Source organism: Capsella rubella, unplaced genomic scaffold (genome assembly GCF_000375325.1).
Source record: "Capsella rubella cultivar Monte Gargano unplaced genomic scaffold, Caprub1_0 scaffold_5, whole genome shotgun sequence".
In the NCBI taxonomy this organism is placed as follows: Eukaryota; Viridiplantae; Streptophyta; class Magnoliopsida; order Brassicales; family Brassicaceae; genus Capsella; species Capsella rubella.
Window position 1 is genome coordinate 3,119,999 of NW_006238919.1, and position 18,594 is coordinate 3,138,592.

Here is an 18,594-nt window from a genome sequence, read left to right on the forward strand (position 1 = left end):
AAGAAGTTGAGGCCGAGACTTCCAAACAAGTGTCGACATTCATTATGAACCTCGAAAAGAAGTGTCCACAGAAGGAAGAATACAAAGCCTTCTTCGAGCAACTAAAGGGTACAATGGTTGCTCCCCCAAAAGAAAGAAAAGGTTTGTTTTCTAGACTTAAATCTGCTGCCGGGAAAGTATCCGGTGCCATGGCATTTATCCGGTCAAGAATTGGAAGCAAATCAGCTGAGGTACAAAACAAGACATTGTCCTTATCTAATTCACAATATCAAATTCCATTTTCATAATGTTTTATTTTTCTTGTGGTTATGTTAACAGGTGAAGAAGTCCATGGAAGCTTACCAAGGAGAAGTGATGAAGACTCTCCAAGAGTTAGAAACCATCCACAGCCAAATTGTGAGTCAGAACAAAGGCAAGAAAGAAGGTTCTTTGACATGCACACCAGCACAGCAAACACAGATTAAGCAAACTATCACCAAATGGGAACAAGTCACCACCCAATTCGTCGAGACTGCTGTTCAGAGCGAGACACAATCTTCTTCATCTACTTCATCTTCTGTCGGAAAAATGACTTCAAACTAAACTTAAAAGACATCATTAATTACAAGCCTTATGTTTATTATTACTAGCTAAAAATTCATTTTTGTTGTAAATAAAACCAAGACTGGTATAGGCCATCAATAGATCTATCGACCGAGTCTATGTAACAAACAGATAGAAGTGAGTGAGCTCACTCAATGAATCTTTTTTTGATATTTTTGTCTCTTTAAAAATTAAATTAATTAGAAACCATTTTCAACCCTTTTGATATTTTACCATCTATGTTTTAGACCATAAAAAGACTTTACAAAATAACTTTTAACGGATTCAAGAATATGTATCATTGTGCAATGCTTTGAAAACATCTTGAAGATGAATAGATGATATAAACATCTTCCAAATGAAACTAAGCATCAGATTTAATGTTGATGGTCCTCTAAAGTGACTCACGTATACATATATTCTATTCACTTCTTCACATACTGTTTAATTATTTTATTTTATTTTGACTTAAGGAATAAAGAATAATTGAAATAGTTTGAAACCATGAAACTTTATTCAGGAAATGTATATGAATTTTTCTCCTTCAATATATATATTTCTTTTAATTACAGTTTGAGATCTTATTTGCAAGGTTGTGATAATATGCTTTAAATAAATTGCTTGACATGACTTTTAAATTAACATTAGCTTTACATGACTTTAAAATTAACATTAGCTTTACATTAGCTTTACATGATCTTATTTGCTTGACATGACTTTAAAATTAACATTAGCTTTACATGTTTTTATATCAAAAGTATCGAAAGATGGCTTTTCACTAATCGAATGTGTGATGATAAAATCAAGTAAAATATGAATACGAGTTAACTCATACAACACTTGAATCGGGTAAGAGCACTAGCACACTAGAGCTAGATCAAGACCATATACATAGTCAGTTATGTAGCTAGTACCTAGACCAGAAACCAAAGAAATTGGTAAAACATCATAAGGTATGCAAAACCGGTTATATTGTCAATTACATAATTAGATGAATGTTCATAAAATCTTAGCTCAAAAAAGAAAGAAAAAAAAAAAGATGAATATTCATAAAGGTCTTAAAAGATTGTCTCACAAATTTGATACAAGTCAATACGCTATAAGTTTGATCAATCTAAATATAGATCACTGTAATAGAAATTGTCGTCAAAATAGAGAGTGGACACATGAGAACCTCTAAACTTTTTTTTAAAAAGAGGAAATAATATGAGAACATCTTTAGCTATTTTATTGCAACCTTAAATCAATCCACCATTTTCTCTTAGTCACTTTAAAAATAGAATATCTAATCATCTATATAAACCAAAATTCTTCTACAAACTAAATCATCCAAAAGGAGAAAAAAAAAAAAACAAAAAAAAACAAAAACAAAATGGCAAAAATTTCATTAGGGATATGTCTAATGTTAGTAATAGCATCAAGTGTGATCTATGAAGCGCAAGGAACGTTCTTATTAAAACTTTACTTGAAGAAGAACTTCCCAAGAAAATGTAACGAGTTTACGCCTTTTGCTAACAAAGGTATGTTGACGTTTGTGACCAACCTTGAAGATAATTGTCCCGCAACCGCGGAGTTCAAGAACTTCTTTACACAGTTCAAATCTTACATGTCCTTCATCGAAACTGCGTCAACCTCAACGAAAAACATTGACGCCGAGATGACATCCAAATGTGATGGACTATTCAAAGCTATGTCTGCGATGAGCAGTGGTAAAGGCACAAAATCAGTAAGTCCTATACCATTCTATTCATATAAGTTTTAAAGATTTTTTTTTATGTTTTGTAATAATTGTTGTTTGTTATGGACAGGCGGATGCTGGTGGTCTAAAAGCTACCATGTTGTCAATGGGGAAAACTTTGGTTGAGCAGAAGAAGAATACAAAGATAATGACATTGAAGCAAAAGAAAGAGTTGATCATTTCTATGGTGAAATGGACTAAAATGCTCGCTACATTCGTGAAGTCGGCCTCCGAGAAGAAAGGAAAGACCATCAATATAGCGTCATATGGCCTTGATGTCGATGTTAATGACAGTTCTATTGTTGGAACAACCGAAAGTAGGACATCCTCATCAACTAAAGCTGGAGCTGTTTCTACCGGTAGTAGTGGAAGTGTTTCTACCAAGACAAAAGTATCCAGCAATGGTGGAAGTTCTGGTGGAGCTAACAAAGACACTAAAGCTAAAAATTCAGGCAGTCCAAGTGGAAGTCCCAAGGCTAAGCCTTCTGATTCAGGATCTGCTGGTGGTAAAGCCACTTTGAAGGGAAGTGCAAGTGCTAAAGAGAACACAAATGCTGCAGGAGGCCTAAGTGGGAAAAGTAGCTTTTCGACTAATACAGCATCACAGAGATCAAGCGAAAGGAAAAGCCAATCATCAAGACAAAGTTCATTTAAGAGCTCATACAAGATATCAGTGAAACAAGTTGAAAGTGAGACTTCCAAAGAAGTAATGTCATTCATAATGCAACTCGAGAAGAAGTATTCCGCAAGGGCGGAATTCAAGATTTTCTTCGAGAAATTGAAGGCTTCTATGCAAGCTTCCTCAAGCATTGCTTCCAAAACCTCAAAGGACTATGTCTCTGCCACATCAGCAGCCACCAGTAAACTAACTGAAGCCATGGCTTTAGTTGGTTCAAAGAATGTCAAATCAGCAAAGGTGTGTAAATTCAAACTCTAACTATATATGATCATTCCGGTTGATAAAGATTTAACATTAATTCATAACTATTTTATTTATGGTATAATAGATGAAGAGCAACATGGAAACAAGCAAAGATGAAATGATCAAGTGTCTCAAACAAATACAAGACATCAACAGCAAAATCTTGAGTGGCAAGACAGTGTCATCAACACAACAGTCAGAGCTCAAGCAAACAATCACAAAGTGGGAAAAAGTCACCACCCAGTTTGTTGAGACTGCTGCTTCTTCAAGCTCATCTTCATCCTCATCTTCTTCTGCTTCTCAGCAGCAAGGCAGTGCAAGGATGATCAAAACCAACTAAGTTCAAAAGGCTACAAGTTGCATTAATGCGCCAAAAGATCACCAAGAAAGAGAAAACCAATACTAATGCCAAAATATTACAATATGTAGCTAATTACTATTAGATCATTTTTTTTTGTTTACTGTAAATAAAACTAAAAATCGGTATAAACCGATGTGTACAAGTCAAAACTTTGTAAAAAAAAAAGCATATAGACTGTAACCCCATTGTATGGTAACATACAAAAGTGAGTGATATACCCATGAAAGGGATTTTGAATTTAACTTTCTTCTCTTTTTATATGTTAACATTTTCTCTAATACATTTGATACATGTGGGAGTACAAAGTAGAGATTGAGAATTAACAGAAAATTTTGAAAAAGAAAAATACGAAAAATATATATATTAAAATTTTACATGCATTATAAATATATATTATAAGTACCTATAAGACTTTAACTTTGAATATGTCGTTTTTTGTTTGTCAACTAAATATGTAGTTTATTACTGGATATGCCATATATTGCATATAAAAAAATAAACATTATTTAAGAAATTATATTTGTATTGAAGATATATTTTGAAAAAATATCATACAATCAGATCTTCTCAATTTTATATCATATTTGGTTAAATGGAAATTCATATATTATTAAAATATACCTGAATATTTCGTTAAAAATTTGTTATTATCAAATTATGCAAATGAATACTTCACTATAATCAGAATTAGAAATAAAATAGTATTTCTATAGTTAAGTATTTAAAAAATTTTACCTTCTATAATTGATGAAAGAATACAAAATATAAATGTCATCTTAATTACTATATTAAATGCACTTCTTAACTAAAAGAGTAAAAGTATACTAATTTTTTAAAATATCAATGTTATTTCATGATTTATAATTTTATTGATTCATCACTCATATAGTTAAATGTTATATCTAACGTAGAACAGTACTTCTCCTACTTAATTATGCTTTTTTTTTCTTACAAGCATCATCTATTTTTAAAATTTCTACTTATATGATTAAAACATTAATTACCCTATACTTAGAACCTAGTAAGTTCATATTCTTTGACCAGAAAAAGTATCCTTTCCAGAATAAGATGACAAAGATTAAAACTCGGAGAGCAATAATTGCCGACCAAATAGAAATTGAATAAGAAAAAAAAAACAACCAAGAAATTTTGCTAGTCTCTTGCAACCACAAATGGATCCACAGTTTTCTCTTATATATCTATCTAAATTTAGACATTTTAAGCATATATATAAACCGATTCTCAAAGGAACTTAAATCCCAATAAAAAAAGAAAACCAAAAAAAAAAACATAAACATATAAAAAAAGTAATAAAGGAAAAAAAAACTAAAAAAATGGCAAGAATTTCATTAGTATTAGGTCTTTTGTTACTAGTAGCATTAAGTGAGGTATACGAAGTGCAAGGTACCTTCTTATTGAGGCATTACTTAAGAAAAATGTCCAGAAGGAACAGAGACTTTCGACCATTCGCTTGTAGAGGTATGTTGAAGTTCGTGAACCTTTTGGAGCTTAGGTGTCCATTGAAGCCACGGTACAAGAGCTTCTTCGGTAACCTAAGGTCTTACGTGAAATTCATAAACTCGGCGTCCGGGTCGAAAAACTATGACTCCGAACTGAAAGGGAAAGCCCAGGGCCTCTTGTCAGCTATTTCCTCAATGAATGGCAAAAGCGGCTCATCGGTAAAACTTCATATAAATCTTTTTTTTAATAACTAAGAGGTTCTGGGGCGAAACACATACATTACTTCAGGCCCGAGACCAAAGCATGTTATATGGTCTTGTCCTAAACGCTATTCGAACCGGCGACCTCTAAGCTTTTTGCCAGAGATTTTTACGAATTGAGCTATTAGCACTTGGTTCATATAAATCTTTAAAATGTATATAACCAAAGATGTTCGTATAGTTTAGTAATGTGTTGTTTTATAATTTTGTAACCAGGATGATTCCAACAAGGTTATGGAAACATTATTGTCAATGGGTAAGACTTTGGGCCATCAGCAAGAGAGCACTACAACAATGTCGCTCACACAAAGGAAAGAGTTGATCATGTCTATGGCACAATGGGCTAAAACAATTGGTCAATTCGTTGTGACTACCGCAGCAAAGAGCGGAAGCAAAATTGATATGTCATCCATAGGACTTGATGGCATTGATTCGAGCGAGACGACCGAGTCTCAAGATTCCACTACCAGTACTGAAAACACTTCCACCGGAGGCACTACCAAAACTCAAGGCACTAGTACCACAACTGGAGGAGACTCTACGACCACTGGAAGTGCTCCAAGTGAAGATACCCCCACTACTGATACCCCAACTACTGATAGTCCAACTAGTGGTTGCACCAGCCCCAAAAATGATTGTCCTAATGGTGGTACAACCATTAAAGGTTCTGTGAACTTTCAACATTCTGGTAAGGCAACCCAGTCTAGACAGACCATATCATCCCAAACCCAACAAGGCGTAACCACTGCTGGCTCTAACTAGAGAATGGTCGACCTAGCATATATATATATATCTATATATATTTATAAACGTATTAATACTATTTAAATAAGAAGATGGCCCTGCTAAAGATATTAAAGCAGTGAGCTGTAGAAATGTTTGGCTCTATTTAAAGCCTGTTTTTTGATGATATATGATATGTTTTATTTTAATTAAGTAACATTTTCTATAGTTGTTCCATGCATTGAACAAATAACCATTAAATCTTTTTTTTGTTTTGATCAAATGTGTTTTTTTTCCTGACTGTTTGATGTGTATCTCTTTTTGCATTTACATGAATCAAGTTTGAGACACATATTCAAACAAATGCTCTATGAACTTGTCGATCGATTGTGTCATCTTGAAATCTTCATAGTTTAAAGAAATACTTAAGAGGTTACGTTTTAGGCTTAGGTCCAAAGGCTAATATGCTTGATGACAAGGCCCAAAATAGAATTTAAGATATAAAAACGATTCTTTCGGATGTGTTGAAATACAAGCTGTTCTAGAGTTAATTCTAGATTTATTTTTATACAAGGTTTAAATGATCAGTAGATATAACATATTTTTAAAAAACATTATAGAGGAATCAGCTGCCAAGTCTCCTCATACACCAATTAAAACTGAAGTGTATATATATAAACCTAGCGATGGTCGAGGATTTTGCGAAGCCTATCTTCAAAGTCGAATCCGCTTTAGTCCCAAAAGTTTTTCCAAACATTGCAAGCTTCTCAAAATTGAATATCCCTTTGGAAAACTCATAGAATCCTTATTTTTATTCTCATTGAATTTTTTTTAGTTTTCTGTATAATTGTATGAACTTCACTCTTTTTAGTTTTTGTTTGAATGAAACTTTTTGTTTGTCAAATATATAGAAATCCAGCGATGTATTTAGTAGTACACTCAAAAATTATTGTACGTTAATTCCAGAATTTCATGTTACATATATTTATTAGTATTTATATGAATGTGATTTTCTGATTAGTCACCAATGATTCATGATCAATGAAGACGGCGTGGAAATTTGAATCTAACTTTAACAGCTTAAACTAATAACTTCTATATGTTTGTCAAACTCTACTTCTATATCTAAAATAATAATATCAAACAACCCTTAAAGAATACTATAAAACTCAGGTTCATATTAAAATGGCTAAATAATCCTAAGTGTGGATTAAGATAAGTTTCATAAAACAAGGGTTTAGTGGAGGACATCTAATTCTTGTCTCGAAACGGCAACACAAAAACAAGACAGGAGACCAACATTTACAATCCCTGCATGAAGCCACTTACTAACCCAACTCCTCACTTCTTGTTTCTTCCTTCCATATTCCTCATTTTTGGGTAATATTAATTTGATACTACATATTATTATTATCTTTTGTCTATATTCATGATCTTACACTTAATTTGATGTATAAGGCTTACCATTAAACTATACATTTGTTGGTCCTGAAAGTATTGTAATCTCAAATAATTGAAGATACTTAAAATGTATTTACATGTCCAAATTATTTGTACTACTGTTGTAATCGTGTTATCGGCCGGATTAAACCCCAAACTTAGAGTTAACTATATGAATTTCACACAGTGTTTTTACGATCGGTTAACCAGTGACCCGGACAATATAAATTCATAAAACTATATAATATATAACTGTAATAAATAAATTTTCAATAATTGACTTGTGGTTGAAACCGGTCACTTGATGACCCGATGACTCTGAAGGTAGTCCGGTTCACCTTTCGAATCGGGTTTTAAAACATTGATTTTACACATAAGACGAAGATGTTTTTTTATGTTAGGAAGTTTGATTGTACAATATTAAATGTCCAATGTGAATAAGTTTGTATTCGTCGTAAGCCGAATTAAATGTATCAGTAATATATATTGGAAGGTAACATATATAACTTTGAAAGAAAAAAATTGTTAACTATTTCGAGCAATCAATTTTGTTTTTGTAAAGGGTTACTATTTTACCTATCAGTTAACAACTTGTATTCATGCATTAAGAATTGCTTAATTTATACTACTAGAACTTAATTATTTAGAAAATGCTATATCAACTTAAATGGCATTAAGAATAAGATCGCATTAAATAGTCGGCTTTTGTGCTGAGTTAAAGTCAAAGTTAGTGTCAAACTACACATTATTAGTTATATATTTATAATTTGTTGTCGTTGTCTTTTATATATCTGCATAAATATATTTGAATTGAAGATTACTACACATAATATGCCTTAATCCTGAAATTGAGGCTAAAATTTGGATTTACATCTATGTTTGATAGCGATTTGAAACTCGACAAAATTAGTGGAAAGTGATTTTGCTAATTTTAATAGTTTTATCATTTCTATTGGTTACTTTTTTTTTCTTAAACATGCAATTCTCTTTGATACTTTAGTTCACGGCTTTGTGCTCTATAGTTTGCATGTTCACTGATTTTTTTTTAAATAACTATTATAATATAATTGGACTAATCATTAGCATTGAAACTAATTGTGTTACTTCGCATCACAGAGTCCTATAAAAGTCAGAAAAATTACTAAGACAGATGTTGGATTCTATAATAAATTTTGGATTTTATTTTTCAATAACCCAATTTTTCTCCATTCAAGATTTTAAACTGTATAGATTCCTTAAATAATAGAAAAATTAGTTTTAAGTTTTCTTAACAATTTTTAATAGAAATTAAAATCCACATATTTGAGATTTTAAGAAAAATACTGACAACACTTCTCCTATTCCTTTTCTCTATTATAAATAAAATATAAAACAACCAAAAATATATCTAGCGCAAAAACTAAAAACTTAAAAATTAAAAACCAAAATCTAAAAACCAAAAAGAATAATCTAAAACCATTTAAAAACCCACAACCATTCATGGCCTTATACTAACAAACTCCAATGGAAGTGTAAAATATACATATTAAAACTACACCTAAATTGATTTAGTTGTTTTGAATAACATCTATATAAATAACAAATAAAAACACATTTATATATTATCTTCTTAATAGTTACTTTCTATAGTATGGTTTTAGACTATCATTTACCTCCATATTGGATGTGGGATTTGTTTTTACAATATTTTTGCAAAGTATTAAAGCATTTTTGTTTTTTAAAAACTATTCAAATTTTAAAAAATAGCATTTGACGTTTTTATCTTTAATAATACTTTTTTAGAAACCTATAATTCTAATTATAGTTTTCGGTTTTTGATATTAGTAAGAAGATTAATAAATTGACCATCGTTTGTTGTAAATCCTAATTTTCTTAGATATAAAATTGATGATTGTAATATTTATTTACTTTATATGTAATTTCATGACTACGTTTTTTTTTTTTCTTACCATCGGTAACTAATCTAATAAGAAAAAGTAGTTGGTGATATTAACTCAACTACATAACACTAGCACATGCTCCTATGTTCTATAACTCTCAAATAGCATATTAATTTATATCCATACGTAACACTTTTGACATTATGGACCTCCTCTATGTGTTTTTAAATATCAAACCCTAAGTATCACTTTTATATTTTTTAATCAGTCAAACCATATATATACTACTTATAAATATATTTTCCGTCATGTTTGAATTGTACATCGAGTTGCAAGTTTGGAATTAGTGGAAAGATCACGAAAAAAAAAAAAAGGATCACGAAAACAATTTAGTAATTAATATCAGTTAGTTATTTGGATTTGGATCTAAATCAATTTAGTAATTTATGCCAATGCCGTAACTATGCTATTTGGATTTGTGATAAGTTAAAGTTTTTCTTACAAATCATATTTTGGGAATAATATGAATAGTACATACAGTAGATACAAAAAGGTTATATTATGATTAATACGCATATTAAATATCACTTAATAACACATGCAACCAAAATTACTAACTTATGCATTTAAATCAATCAAACTATAAATTTAAATTATTTTATTTGTGATAAGCCAAACTACAGTTTATGCGAGTGTCATAATGGTGCTATTTGGATCAGTCAAAATTTTCTTCACTTTATTGATAAGTAATTACGTTTGTGATAAGTCAAATTTTTCATGTTACAAAAAAAAATGATTAACAAAACAAATTATGAATGAATAAATATATGATTCTTATGTTTGTGACAGTCAAATTTATCTTGTTAACAAAACAAAAATAAATTATTTTATTAAAAATTACGGTACATATATGATTCTTAAATATTTGGTTTATGTGTATTAGTTATGTTAGACTAGCCATATAAATGACTTAATAAAGTTTGAAAAACAAATGTCAAAGTTTTAATACCAGGCAAAACCCTAAATCTAAAGTAATTTAATTTTAGGTACATATGTCAAATTTTAGTTTATGCCAATCTATATTAACAGTTTTGCAGCACTTTTAGATAAAACCTTTTGGGTTCAAACTTATTTACCATGGCATGCCATTTGCATTAATTATTTTTTCAAAATATAAAATATTATTAACAAAATTCTTAAAATCTCTCCATAATAAATACAAAATATTATTTTCTTGTTTTTAGTTTATTTCACTCAAATATTTTTCCAATATATTTATATGATCTTATTTTTTTAATTTATTTTATTACATAAAACATATTTATAAAAAAATATAAATTATTTTTTGCATATGTTGCAATTTGAATTTTTTTAAACGGATGTATATTAAAAAACAAATTTGCATATGTTTAACGTCCCATATCGGGTAAACAATATTTTTGACAATGGTTCATAACTTTTATAAAGAAGACTATATGCTTCCAGTTACGAAAGAGCGCGCATGAAGCTTGAATTTATATGCGTCTAAATTTAAAAGTTTTATTTGGTTTAATCCTGTATTTTATTTGAAAAAAAATAAAATTTTCTAAAGTTTAAAAAACCAATTATAATATATGTAAAGTTTTAAGAAGGTTCATATATTATAAATATATATTTTTTATAGATTTTTTAAAATATTCTAAACTTTGAAACTCACTAAAAAGTAGGAAGTATTATTACTATTATAAAGCTTTAGGTATTTATAAATATTTTAGAACTTTTAAAAAGTTTAAGTGTTATTAATATTTTAACTCTACTAACGTATGCCATATTTTAAACATGGTTTGATTTAAATTTTCAGTGATTATACGACGATACATGATTGTAAGACAGGACGGATTTTAAGACGTATAGAGTTATTAATTACATATATATGTATATAAAGTTTAAAATATTAAAAGTTTAAGTGTTATTATTATTTTAACTCTACACAAGTTTAAACTGAAATATTATTGACCTTACTATTTTTAAACATGGGTTTAATTTTAACGATTATATAACAAAAAAAATTCTCAACATTTTCTCTTTCTCTCTCTCATTCCACGCAGCTTGAATGGTATGACAGATTCTTTGCCGCGCAAAACTCGCTCCTGTCCACACAGATTTAAACAAGTTTGCTTAGGTCCCTCTTTTTGGCTCTAATCAGTCGATTGTAGTTTTTGTTGACAAAAAAAAGATTATATGACAAAAAGAGTTGTGATATGTTTCCAATGGATTATATGATGGAACGGGTTGTAAGACGAGACAAATTTTAAGACGAGATGGGTTTGAATTGATATTAATAAAAATTTAAAATATCATTCATATCATACTTTAGCATGGGTAAAATGAGGACATGTATAATAAAATGATTTAGCAAGTTTGATATTATATTATCTTAATAGTTATTACATAAATTTTGACAAAATCTGTATGTTTTAGAAAATCTAAATTAAAAATTAAATGTTTGTCCCAGTATACTACAGGACAAAATCTAGTCTTGTAATAAATCTATTTAGATATACTATGCTAAGTCAAACTTTTCTTACAATTTTGGTAAGTAATTATGTTTGTGATAAGTCAAACTACATTTTTGGAAAATATGAATATCCATAAACAAAATTATTAATAATTGAGGCTAATATATTTGGTGAAAATAAATTTAGTTATGCATATTAATTATGGCTACGGTTGTTAAGTACTTCTTTAATAGATAATGTTTTAAACCTTACTATAGTTTCTTTTGTATAATATCCAAAGTCCACAATAATGTGATAATGTTGAATGAAAATAAATGATTAATAAAATTATCTATATTATATAGAAATAAATTTTCTTTATATTAGCAGACCAGTTATGGAACTTATTTTATATACTTCTATATACTAGTCAAAACAATTCTCTTGCTATTTATTGTATATTTTAATTACAAAAATTTGATTAATTTCTATCAAATCATCTTTATCCCCTTAATATATATAAGAATATTGATTTTTTATTAAAAATAATATAAAAATAATCTGTGGTGATCTTCAAAACTCACCAACAATTTAAATAAAATTTTGAAATGATATACCAACCATTAATAAATATCAAAAACTTAGTAGATAGAAAAAGAATTCCTAAAAAATCAAATAAAAATGTAACTTCAAATTAATTATTAAAAAAAACTTTTATTTTTATTTTTTAACACTTTTTATTTTCTTGCAGAAATGGAATTAAAGAAAAGATAATTGGTAGATATCATTCCTAATTTAAGCAATCAAAAAAAGCTTTTTATCTTGAAAAAAAAGGAGCGTGTTTATCACGCGCCATCACGTACCTTCAAAAGATGGACTAGAAAGAGTCAAAATTCAGAGAATTACCAAATTGTAACCTTCACAAAAAAGAGACTTTTATACTAAAAATCAAAACTTTGACATTCTTCTTCTTCTCTTCAACCTTTTTAAAAAGAGAGAGAGAGACTTTGTTAAAACCAGACGATGTTCATGATGACCATGTCTTTGTCTTCTCTTTGTTAAATCCTTTGTTCTTAGAATCTCATCAGAATCCTCTGTTTTGGTCTCTGTTCTATGCTCTGTTTTGCTCCATCCTCTGTTTTTGTCCTCTGTTCTAGGCTCTGTTTTTATGTATTGTGATTGATCTTCAAATCCAGAAAAAGATTTGATTTTTATATCTGAATTGTTCATTTCAGATTTATCTTTTAGTTTTTCCAGCTATTATTTTTCACAAATCTCGACATAACTCATCTCGATTTCACAAAATCCTTGTCTCTAAATCCAACTTTTATTCCCCAAATATATAAAAAACAAACCTTTTCTTATTTTTTTCCATACCCTTTTGAGCTTTTGATTGAGATTAGTTGTTATGGGTTGTGCGAGTTCAAAGCATCGTAGCAAGCGTTGTGCTCATTGCCGGCGAGGATATTCTCAGGCCGACGTGCCCAGAAGCCAATCAGTGCATCACCAATCGCAAAACTCTGAAGATAGCTGTCACATGGTAGCTCTAAGTTCATCTAGCCTTGGATCTCTCAAGCTATGTGATTCTTCTTTTGGGCATAACCACAAACACTTGTCAGAGTTCAGCGAGAAGCTTGTTTCCGACGAATCTGCAAATGGGTTTGGTCCAAATGTGGTCAGAGAGAAGTCTGATAAGGAGAAAGTGAATTTGGAAATGCAGGCTAAGCTTATGGAAGCAAAGGTATGGTCAAGTATGATGAATGCGAAGATCCCAAAGATTGTGCCTAAAACTCCTATTGAGACGCCTCCGGGAGAGCCTGAAACGATTAATACATGGGAGATGATGGATGGGCTTGAAGACAATGTTAGTCCTTTACGATCACCTAATCATGTGAAGAGCTTTTCGTTTGATGTTTCTCGTAATGGTGATTGCGAACGAGCTAAGTCGAATGGTAATGGTAATGGTAATGGTAAGCCGCTTTGGCTTCAAATGGAGGATGGAGAAGGGTTTGAAGATTTTGATCCTGAGATCATTTCTTCGTTTAGGAAATCGCTTCAAGAACTTCCTACTGATCATCCGTTTCACATTTCGGGTCATGACTTCAGATTGCGTCCTAATTTCGATTTCTCTATTGAGGAAAAGGAGGAGTCTTTGGATGAAACAAGAGAATATGTTGGTGGTAAAGAGAGAGTGATACTTTACTTCACAAGCCTTAGAGGTATAAGAAAGACATATGAAGAAAGCTGTAATGTCCGGACTATACTGAAAAGTCTTGGGATTAGAGTGGATGAGCGTGATGTATCGATGCATTCGGGTTTCAAGGAGGAGTTGAAGGAGCTGCTAGGGGATAAGTTCAACAATGGCTTTGGGATTACTTTACCTAGAGTTTTCTTGGGGAGGAAGTATCTTGGTGGAGCAGAGGAGATTCGAAAGTTGAATGAAGACGGGAAGCTAGAGAAGCTTCTTGAAGGATACGAGAAGGTGGAAGAAAACAAAAATGGTAATGGGCAAGAATGTGAGGCTTGTGGAGATGTAAGGTTTGTGCCTTGTGAGACATGTTCAGGTAGCTGCAAAGTGTACTATGAATACGAAGACGAAGAAGAGGACGACGACGACGAAGAAGAAGATGAGGAAAGTGTAAAGGAAGGAAGAGAGTATGGGTTTCAAACATGTCCTGATTGTAATGAGAATGGTCTTATTAGATGTCCTATTTGTTGTGATTAGTATACATACAAACACAAAAAAAGGGAACCTGAAATTCTTATTTTCTTGTTTTGTTGTTACAAAATTTGAGTTTTTGAGTGCTTGAGAGTATTTTTCTTGACTCTCTAAAGATTTTGGTGTACATAAAGAGGTTTTTGATTGTGAAAGTGTAAAATTGAAAACTAGGATGTTGTTGTTGTTGTCTATTCTTTGAGATTCTTCTAGTCATGCTTTACATTTATGTTTGACTCATATATTTTAAACGCAGAGTGTATTTGTCAGCTAACAAAACATGACCGGAGAATTTGTCAAAGCTCTCATAAAGCTTTTGTTTTTGTGGATACGTCAAACTCTTTTGAGTTATGTTCCCACTGAGTAATAATAGTCATAAAGCCATAGTTGTAGCATTGGATGAACAAAAAGTGTATTTGTTAAGGGAAAAAAGCAATGGGAAAAGATTAAATTAAATAAATGATTAAACAATCTAAATGTTGTGATTGCATCTTGGAATGAAACTAAATGTATTACTATTACATCAGTTTATAATATTTATCACGTCAACTATTGTGACTAAATTAAATTAAATAAATGGTAATGATATACAATTTTCTTAATATTCTAACTTCACCTTGGAATAAAACTAAATGTCAATACATAAAAACTTTCATATAAATAAATAAAAAAACTAGGTTTTAACCCGCGGTATACCGCACGACGATTGTATTTATATAAAAAGTTTATATTTTAAGTTAAATATGATCATATTTATGTAAACTCAAACCCGTTCAATCATATTTATGTACAATATTATTATATTTTAAGTTTTTTTAGAATTCAAATACTAATAATACTTTATTTTTGGTAGATTTTAATATTTTTATTTTTTAATATTTTTAATATTCTATAAGCTTAAATTAAATATTATAATGTTTGAAGCTTTTAAAAGTTTTAATATTTATAATATATTTAAAAAAATATTAAAAAAACCGGATTAATCCGTATAAAAAAATAATTTTGGATGTCTGAAAAATCAAACTTCCTTATGTTGAATTTTCGTGAATAAAACGGGCGAGTAATCGTATTTTCTTTTTGTAATTTTTTTACTAATATTTCAAAATAGTTAAATATAAAAATAAAATTTTTAAATTTTATGAAAAAAAAAAGAAGGGAGTAAAGAAAATATTTTTCCTTCATCCTTTTTGTATTTGCTTTGTTTTTTATATAAAACAATATTAAATAATAATTTAAAAACTAAAAATATTTACACTATCAAATATAATCCGTTAAAAAATTCTAAATGTAAGTTCATTATTTATTTGGTATTAAAATTAGAAAGTATTAAAATCTTTTTTGGTCAAAACTACATTAATATTTTTCGGTATAGTGTAGTTTCAAAGATATACTTCCATTAATGATTTTTGATATAGTAAAGTTCTAAAGAAAGATAGCAAATAACACAATTATATTATCCATCTCATTAATCTCTCTTATATTAAAAACATATGAGAAACTCATCAAGTAAAAACTGTAATAAAAACGTATCACAAAGATGATAAAGAGAGAATAAGTAATTTCAAACAACAACTACAAAAGCGTCAACAACAAAGATAATTATTCAACTCAATCAATTACGAGAGCATCATCGAGGCATGGAACTAGTCCTAAAGGATTATGCATCAGAAGGTAAAATTTTATGCACTTCATCAGCAATCCATGTAGAGCAAAACCAATAGTTTTTTCTTTATTTTATAAATATTAATGTCTCACTGTTTGACTTCTCAAACATTCACAGCACAAACAGTAGTCACAACAGATTCTTCATAAACCAACCGTCCAAACTCATATCTTTGTAAACCTCTAAGTCACAAAGCAGCCAAAGCTAGTTTGAATGTCCAAATGTGCAAAACCCTAAGTACAACTTTGTTTGTTTGGCTTAATTCTTAAAAACTAGTTCAATTCTTATTAAAAACTAACTTTTTTAAAAACAAAATTTTAATATTTGGCTTAACGGCCTCTATTCTTTATAATTTTGTTTGGAGTTGTTAAGTGTTAACAAATACAATACTTTTATATAATTTTCAAAGAGCTTTATTTTGGTGTTAGCAAAAGCTTAAACATCTTTAAAAATTGCTATTTTCATGAGCTAAATGGTAATCTTCTTCAAAGAGGTAATGATAATGATTATAACATCCACATCATCAAATTTCTACTTCTCCAAAACCGTGAACACTATTGCATTGACAAGTACTTCTAAGTTCTAAGTTTCAAAAGTTTCAAATGTGTCAAATGTATCTCTTTGAGTGATATCCTAACTAGCTTTAATCATTAAACGTGTAATGGTAAATTATTCTAAAACATTTCCCCACAAAAATCACATGATATTGAGCTGATTATGAGTACCTTGCTAGCTTCGTTGATTAAAATGTTAAAAAAGATCTGTAAACTAATTTGTTTAATCATATTACTTTTGTTGAAATCAAAGTTTCTTCTTCTTTGTACCTTTAAATGAATTGCCTTATCTAGATTGTTACATGCAAGATTTTTCTCAAATTTTCTTGTCCTGTTATTGAACATGATCATACATTGATGATTTCAAATCGTTGTGCTGTGCTCCCTAAAAATGATATCTCCAAAACATTTAACATAATTTAATATAATTTTATTTTTACAACTTCTAGATTTGTTTATCCAATGCCTCTTTTTTAGGTTTTTCATTGCAAAACATATTTTCACAACCAAGAGAATGTTAAAATGCTGTAACACGAACTCTTGGTATAACCAAATTAGATATTTTTATCAAGTCAAAGCTTATCTGTAAAACACACCCCATTCCCATATTGGGTCAGTTTCTATTATTATGTTACAGCCCATTAAGAGCCCAAATATATCAAAGCCACGAAACTACGAAAGGGTTTTGTTTTGATTACGTTTGCAATATACATTACTGTATATATTGGGTCAGTTTCTCCTTTTTCAAGGAGCCGCTTTAGGCAAAATCTCTGAACAAGTAAAACCTAAGAGTCGATGAAAGTATGAGCCAAGGAGAAAGAGAGTTAACAATAAGGTTTTAGGTAGAGAAAGAGGGACGAGCCATCCTTCGAGAGAACCCTAGAAAGGAGAAAGAGGCCATCGTATAAGGTTAATATCTAGCGAAATTACAGAGGAAATCAGAGCATAGGTAAGGTGTCTATGTAAAGATTGTGCAGTGGAGAATCCATAGCAATTGATGGAACTTTAATCGGAGTTAAACACAAGAAGTTATGGATGTTGCTTTATGACCAAGAAACTGTACAACCAGTCATGAATCTGTGCTAAGTCTTGATGCATAAATAGTGTGAGTATGGAGTTTTTATGATGCGTTTCTCAACGGACCATAGGGACGACCTAGCAGGATCACGTTTTCAAGAATTCAAAGTAAGTGACGGCTTGTGAACGAGGTATAAGGGCCATCCTCTTTAGAAGGCTCGACCTAACCTCTTTTGTTGTCCTAGTAGATTTTTTTCTTTCTAGAGAGAAAGAGAGAACGAGAGAGAAGCTTAGTGTGGTGTGAAGGAGATTAAGGAGGAAGTATTATCATTAGGTTTTGGCAGGAAAGGGTTGAACATATCAAATCATACTCAAAGATAATGAAATTTTATAGCATTGTACCTAAGTCTTGTGCATTGGACGTTCTCCTTTTTACGGTAATGAAATTTGGGTTAAAACTCTGAAAGTTATTTGTAGTTTCCTGAGACATTTTTTCTCATACGCAAACTGGGACGAGCAGAGGTTGAAAGTGTGATCTTGATCTCGTCTGATACTTTAAATCATCACAAAATATGCTTTTTCATAGCGTGTTTTCCACTAAATAGATTTGAAAGTTAAGGGTTGGTTTTCGTTTTATGGTTTCATCTCTGAGACTGTATTTTTCTACTTTTCTGTCTAGTTTGCTTGAATGATAATTTTGTTTTGACAGAAACAACAGAAAAATACAGTCTTACAAACGAAGCTTTGTTAACTTTAAAATCCCTACGGTGGAAAGACAACCCTGGATGTGCACGTAGTTT

General features: G+C 30.2%; 4 protein-coding genes across 4 annotated transcripts in view; all 4 read left to right on the forward strand.

Moving 5' to 3' along the window:
- LOC17884775 overlaps nucleotides 1-719 on the forward strand; it is a 1,773-nt gene extending 1,054 nt beyond the window's left edge. The window contains exons 3-4 of the mRNA XM_006292358.2: nucleotides 1-230; nucleotides 319-719. The exon at nucleotides 1-230 is cut by the window's left edge and continues 22 nt beyond it. Coding sequence (XP_006292420.2) covers nucleotides 1-230; nucleotides 319-582 — 494 coding nt within the window. The 3' untranslated portion in view covers nucleotides 583-719. The remainder of the gene's footprint in view (nucleotides 231-318) is intronic.
- A 1,210-nt stretch (nucleotides 720-1,929) lies between these two features.
- LOC17885567 (mediator of RNA polymerase II transcription subunit 1) lies at nucleotides 1,930-3,828 on the forward strand. Its single transcript, XM_006292736.2, has 3 exons — nucleotides 1,930-2,308; nucleotides 2,391-3,236; nucleotides 3,328-3,828. Exons 1-3 carry the CDS (start codon nucleotides 1,955-1,957, stop codon nucleotides 3,580-3,582), a joined length of 1,455 nt encoding a protein of 484 aa, XP_006292798.1. The 5' UTR covers nucleotides 1,930-1,954; the 3' UTR covers nucleotides 3,583-3,828.
- A 998-nt stretch (nucleotides 3,829-4,826) lies between these two features.
- On the forward strand, nucleotides 4,827-6,256 carry LOC17886792 (putative protein TPRXL). The gene is made up of 2 exons (XM_006292554.2): nucleotides 4,827-5,282; nucleotides 5,541-6,256. The coding sequence occupies exons 1-2, from the start codon at nucleotides 4,938-4,940 to the stop codon at nucleotides 6,084-6,086; spliced, it is 891 nt and encodes a 296-aa protein (XP_006292616.1). The 5' UTR covers nucleotides 4,827-4,937; the 3' UTR covers nucleotides 6,087-6,256.
- A 6,572-nt stretch (nucleotides 6,257-12,828) lies between these two features.
- Nucleotides 12,829-14,669, forward strand: LOC17887158 (uncharacterized protein At3g28850). Its single transcript, XM_006291092.2, has one exon. It carries the CDS (start codon nucleotides 13,253-13,255, stop codon nucleotides 14,567-14,569), a length of 1,317 nt encoding a protein of 438 aa, XP_006291154.1. The 5' UTR covers nucleotides 12,829-13,252; the 3' UTR covers nucleotides 14,570-14,669.
- Nucleotides 14,670-18,594: the final 3,925 nt, after the last annotated feature.

Coding starts and splice junctions, on each gene's coding strand:
- LOC17885567 (XM_006292736.2), top strand. CDS start 1,955: ATGGCAAAAATTTCATTAGGGATATGTCTAATGTTAGTAATAGCATCA. Junction 2,309..2,390: donor GTGGTAAAGGCACAAAATCA/GTAAGTCCTATA, acceptor TGTTATGGACAG/GCGGATGCTGGTGGTCTAAA. Junction 3,237..3,327: donor AGAATGTCAAATCAGCAAAG/GTGTGTAAATTC, acceptor ATGGTATAATAG/ATGAAGAGCAACATGGAAAC.
- LOC17887158 (XM_006291092.2), top strand. CDS start 13,253: ATGGGTTGTGCGAGTTCAAAGCATCGTAGCAAGCGTTGTGCTCATTGC.
- LOC17886792 (XM_006292554.2), top strand. CDS start 4,938: ATGGCAAGAATTTCATTAGTATTAGGTCTTTTGTTACTAGTAGCATTA. Junction 5,283..5,540: donor ATGGCAAAAGCGGCTCATCG/GTAAAACTTCAT, acceptor TTTTGTAACCAG/GATGATTCCAACAAGGTTAT.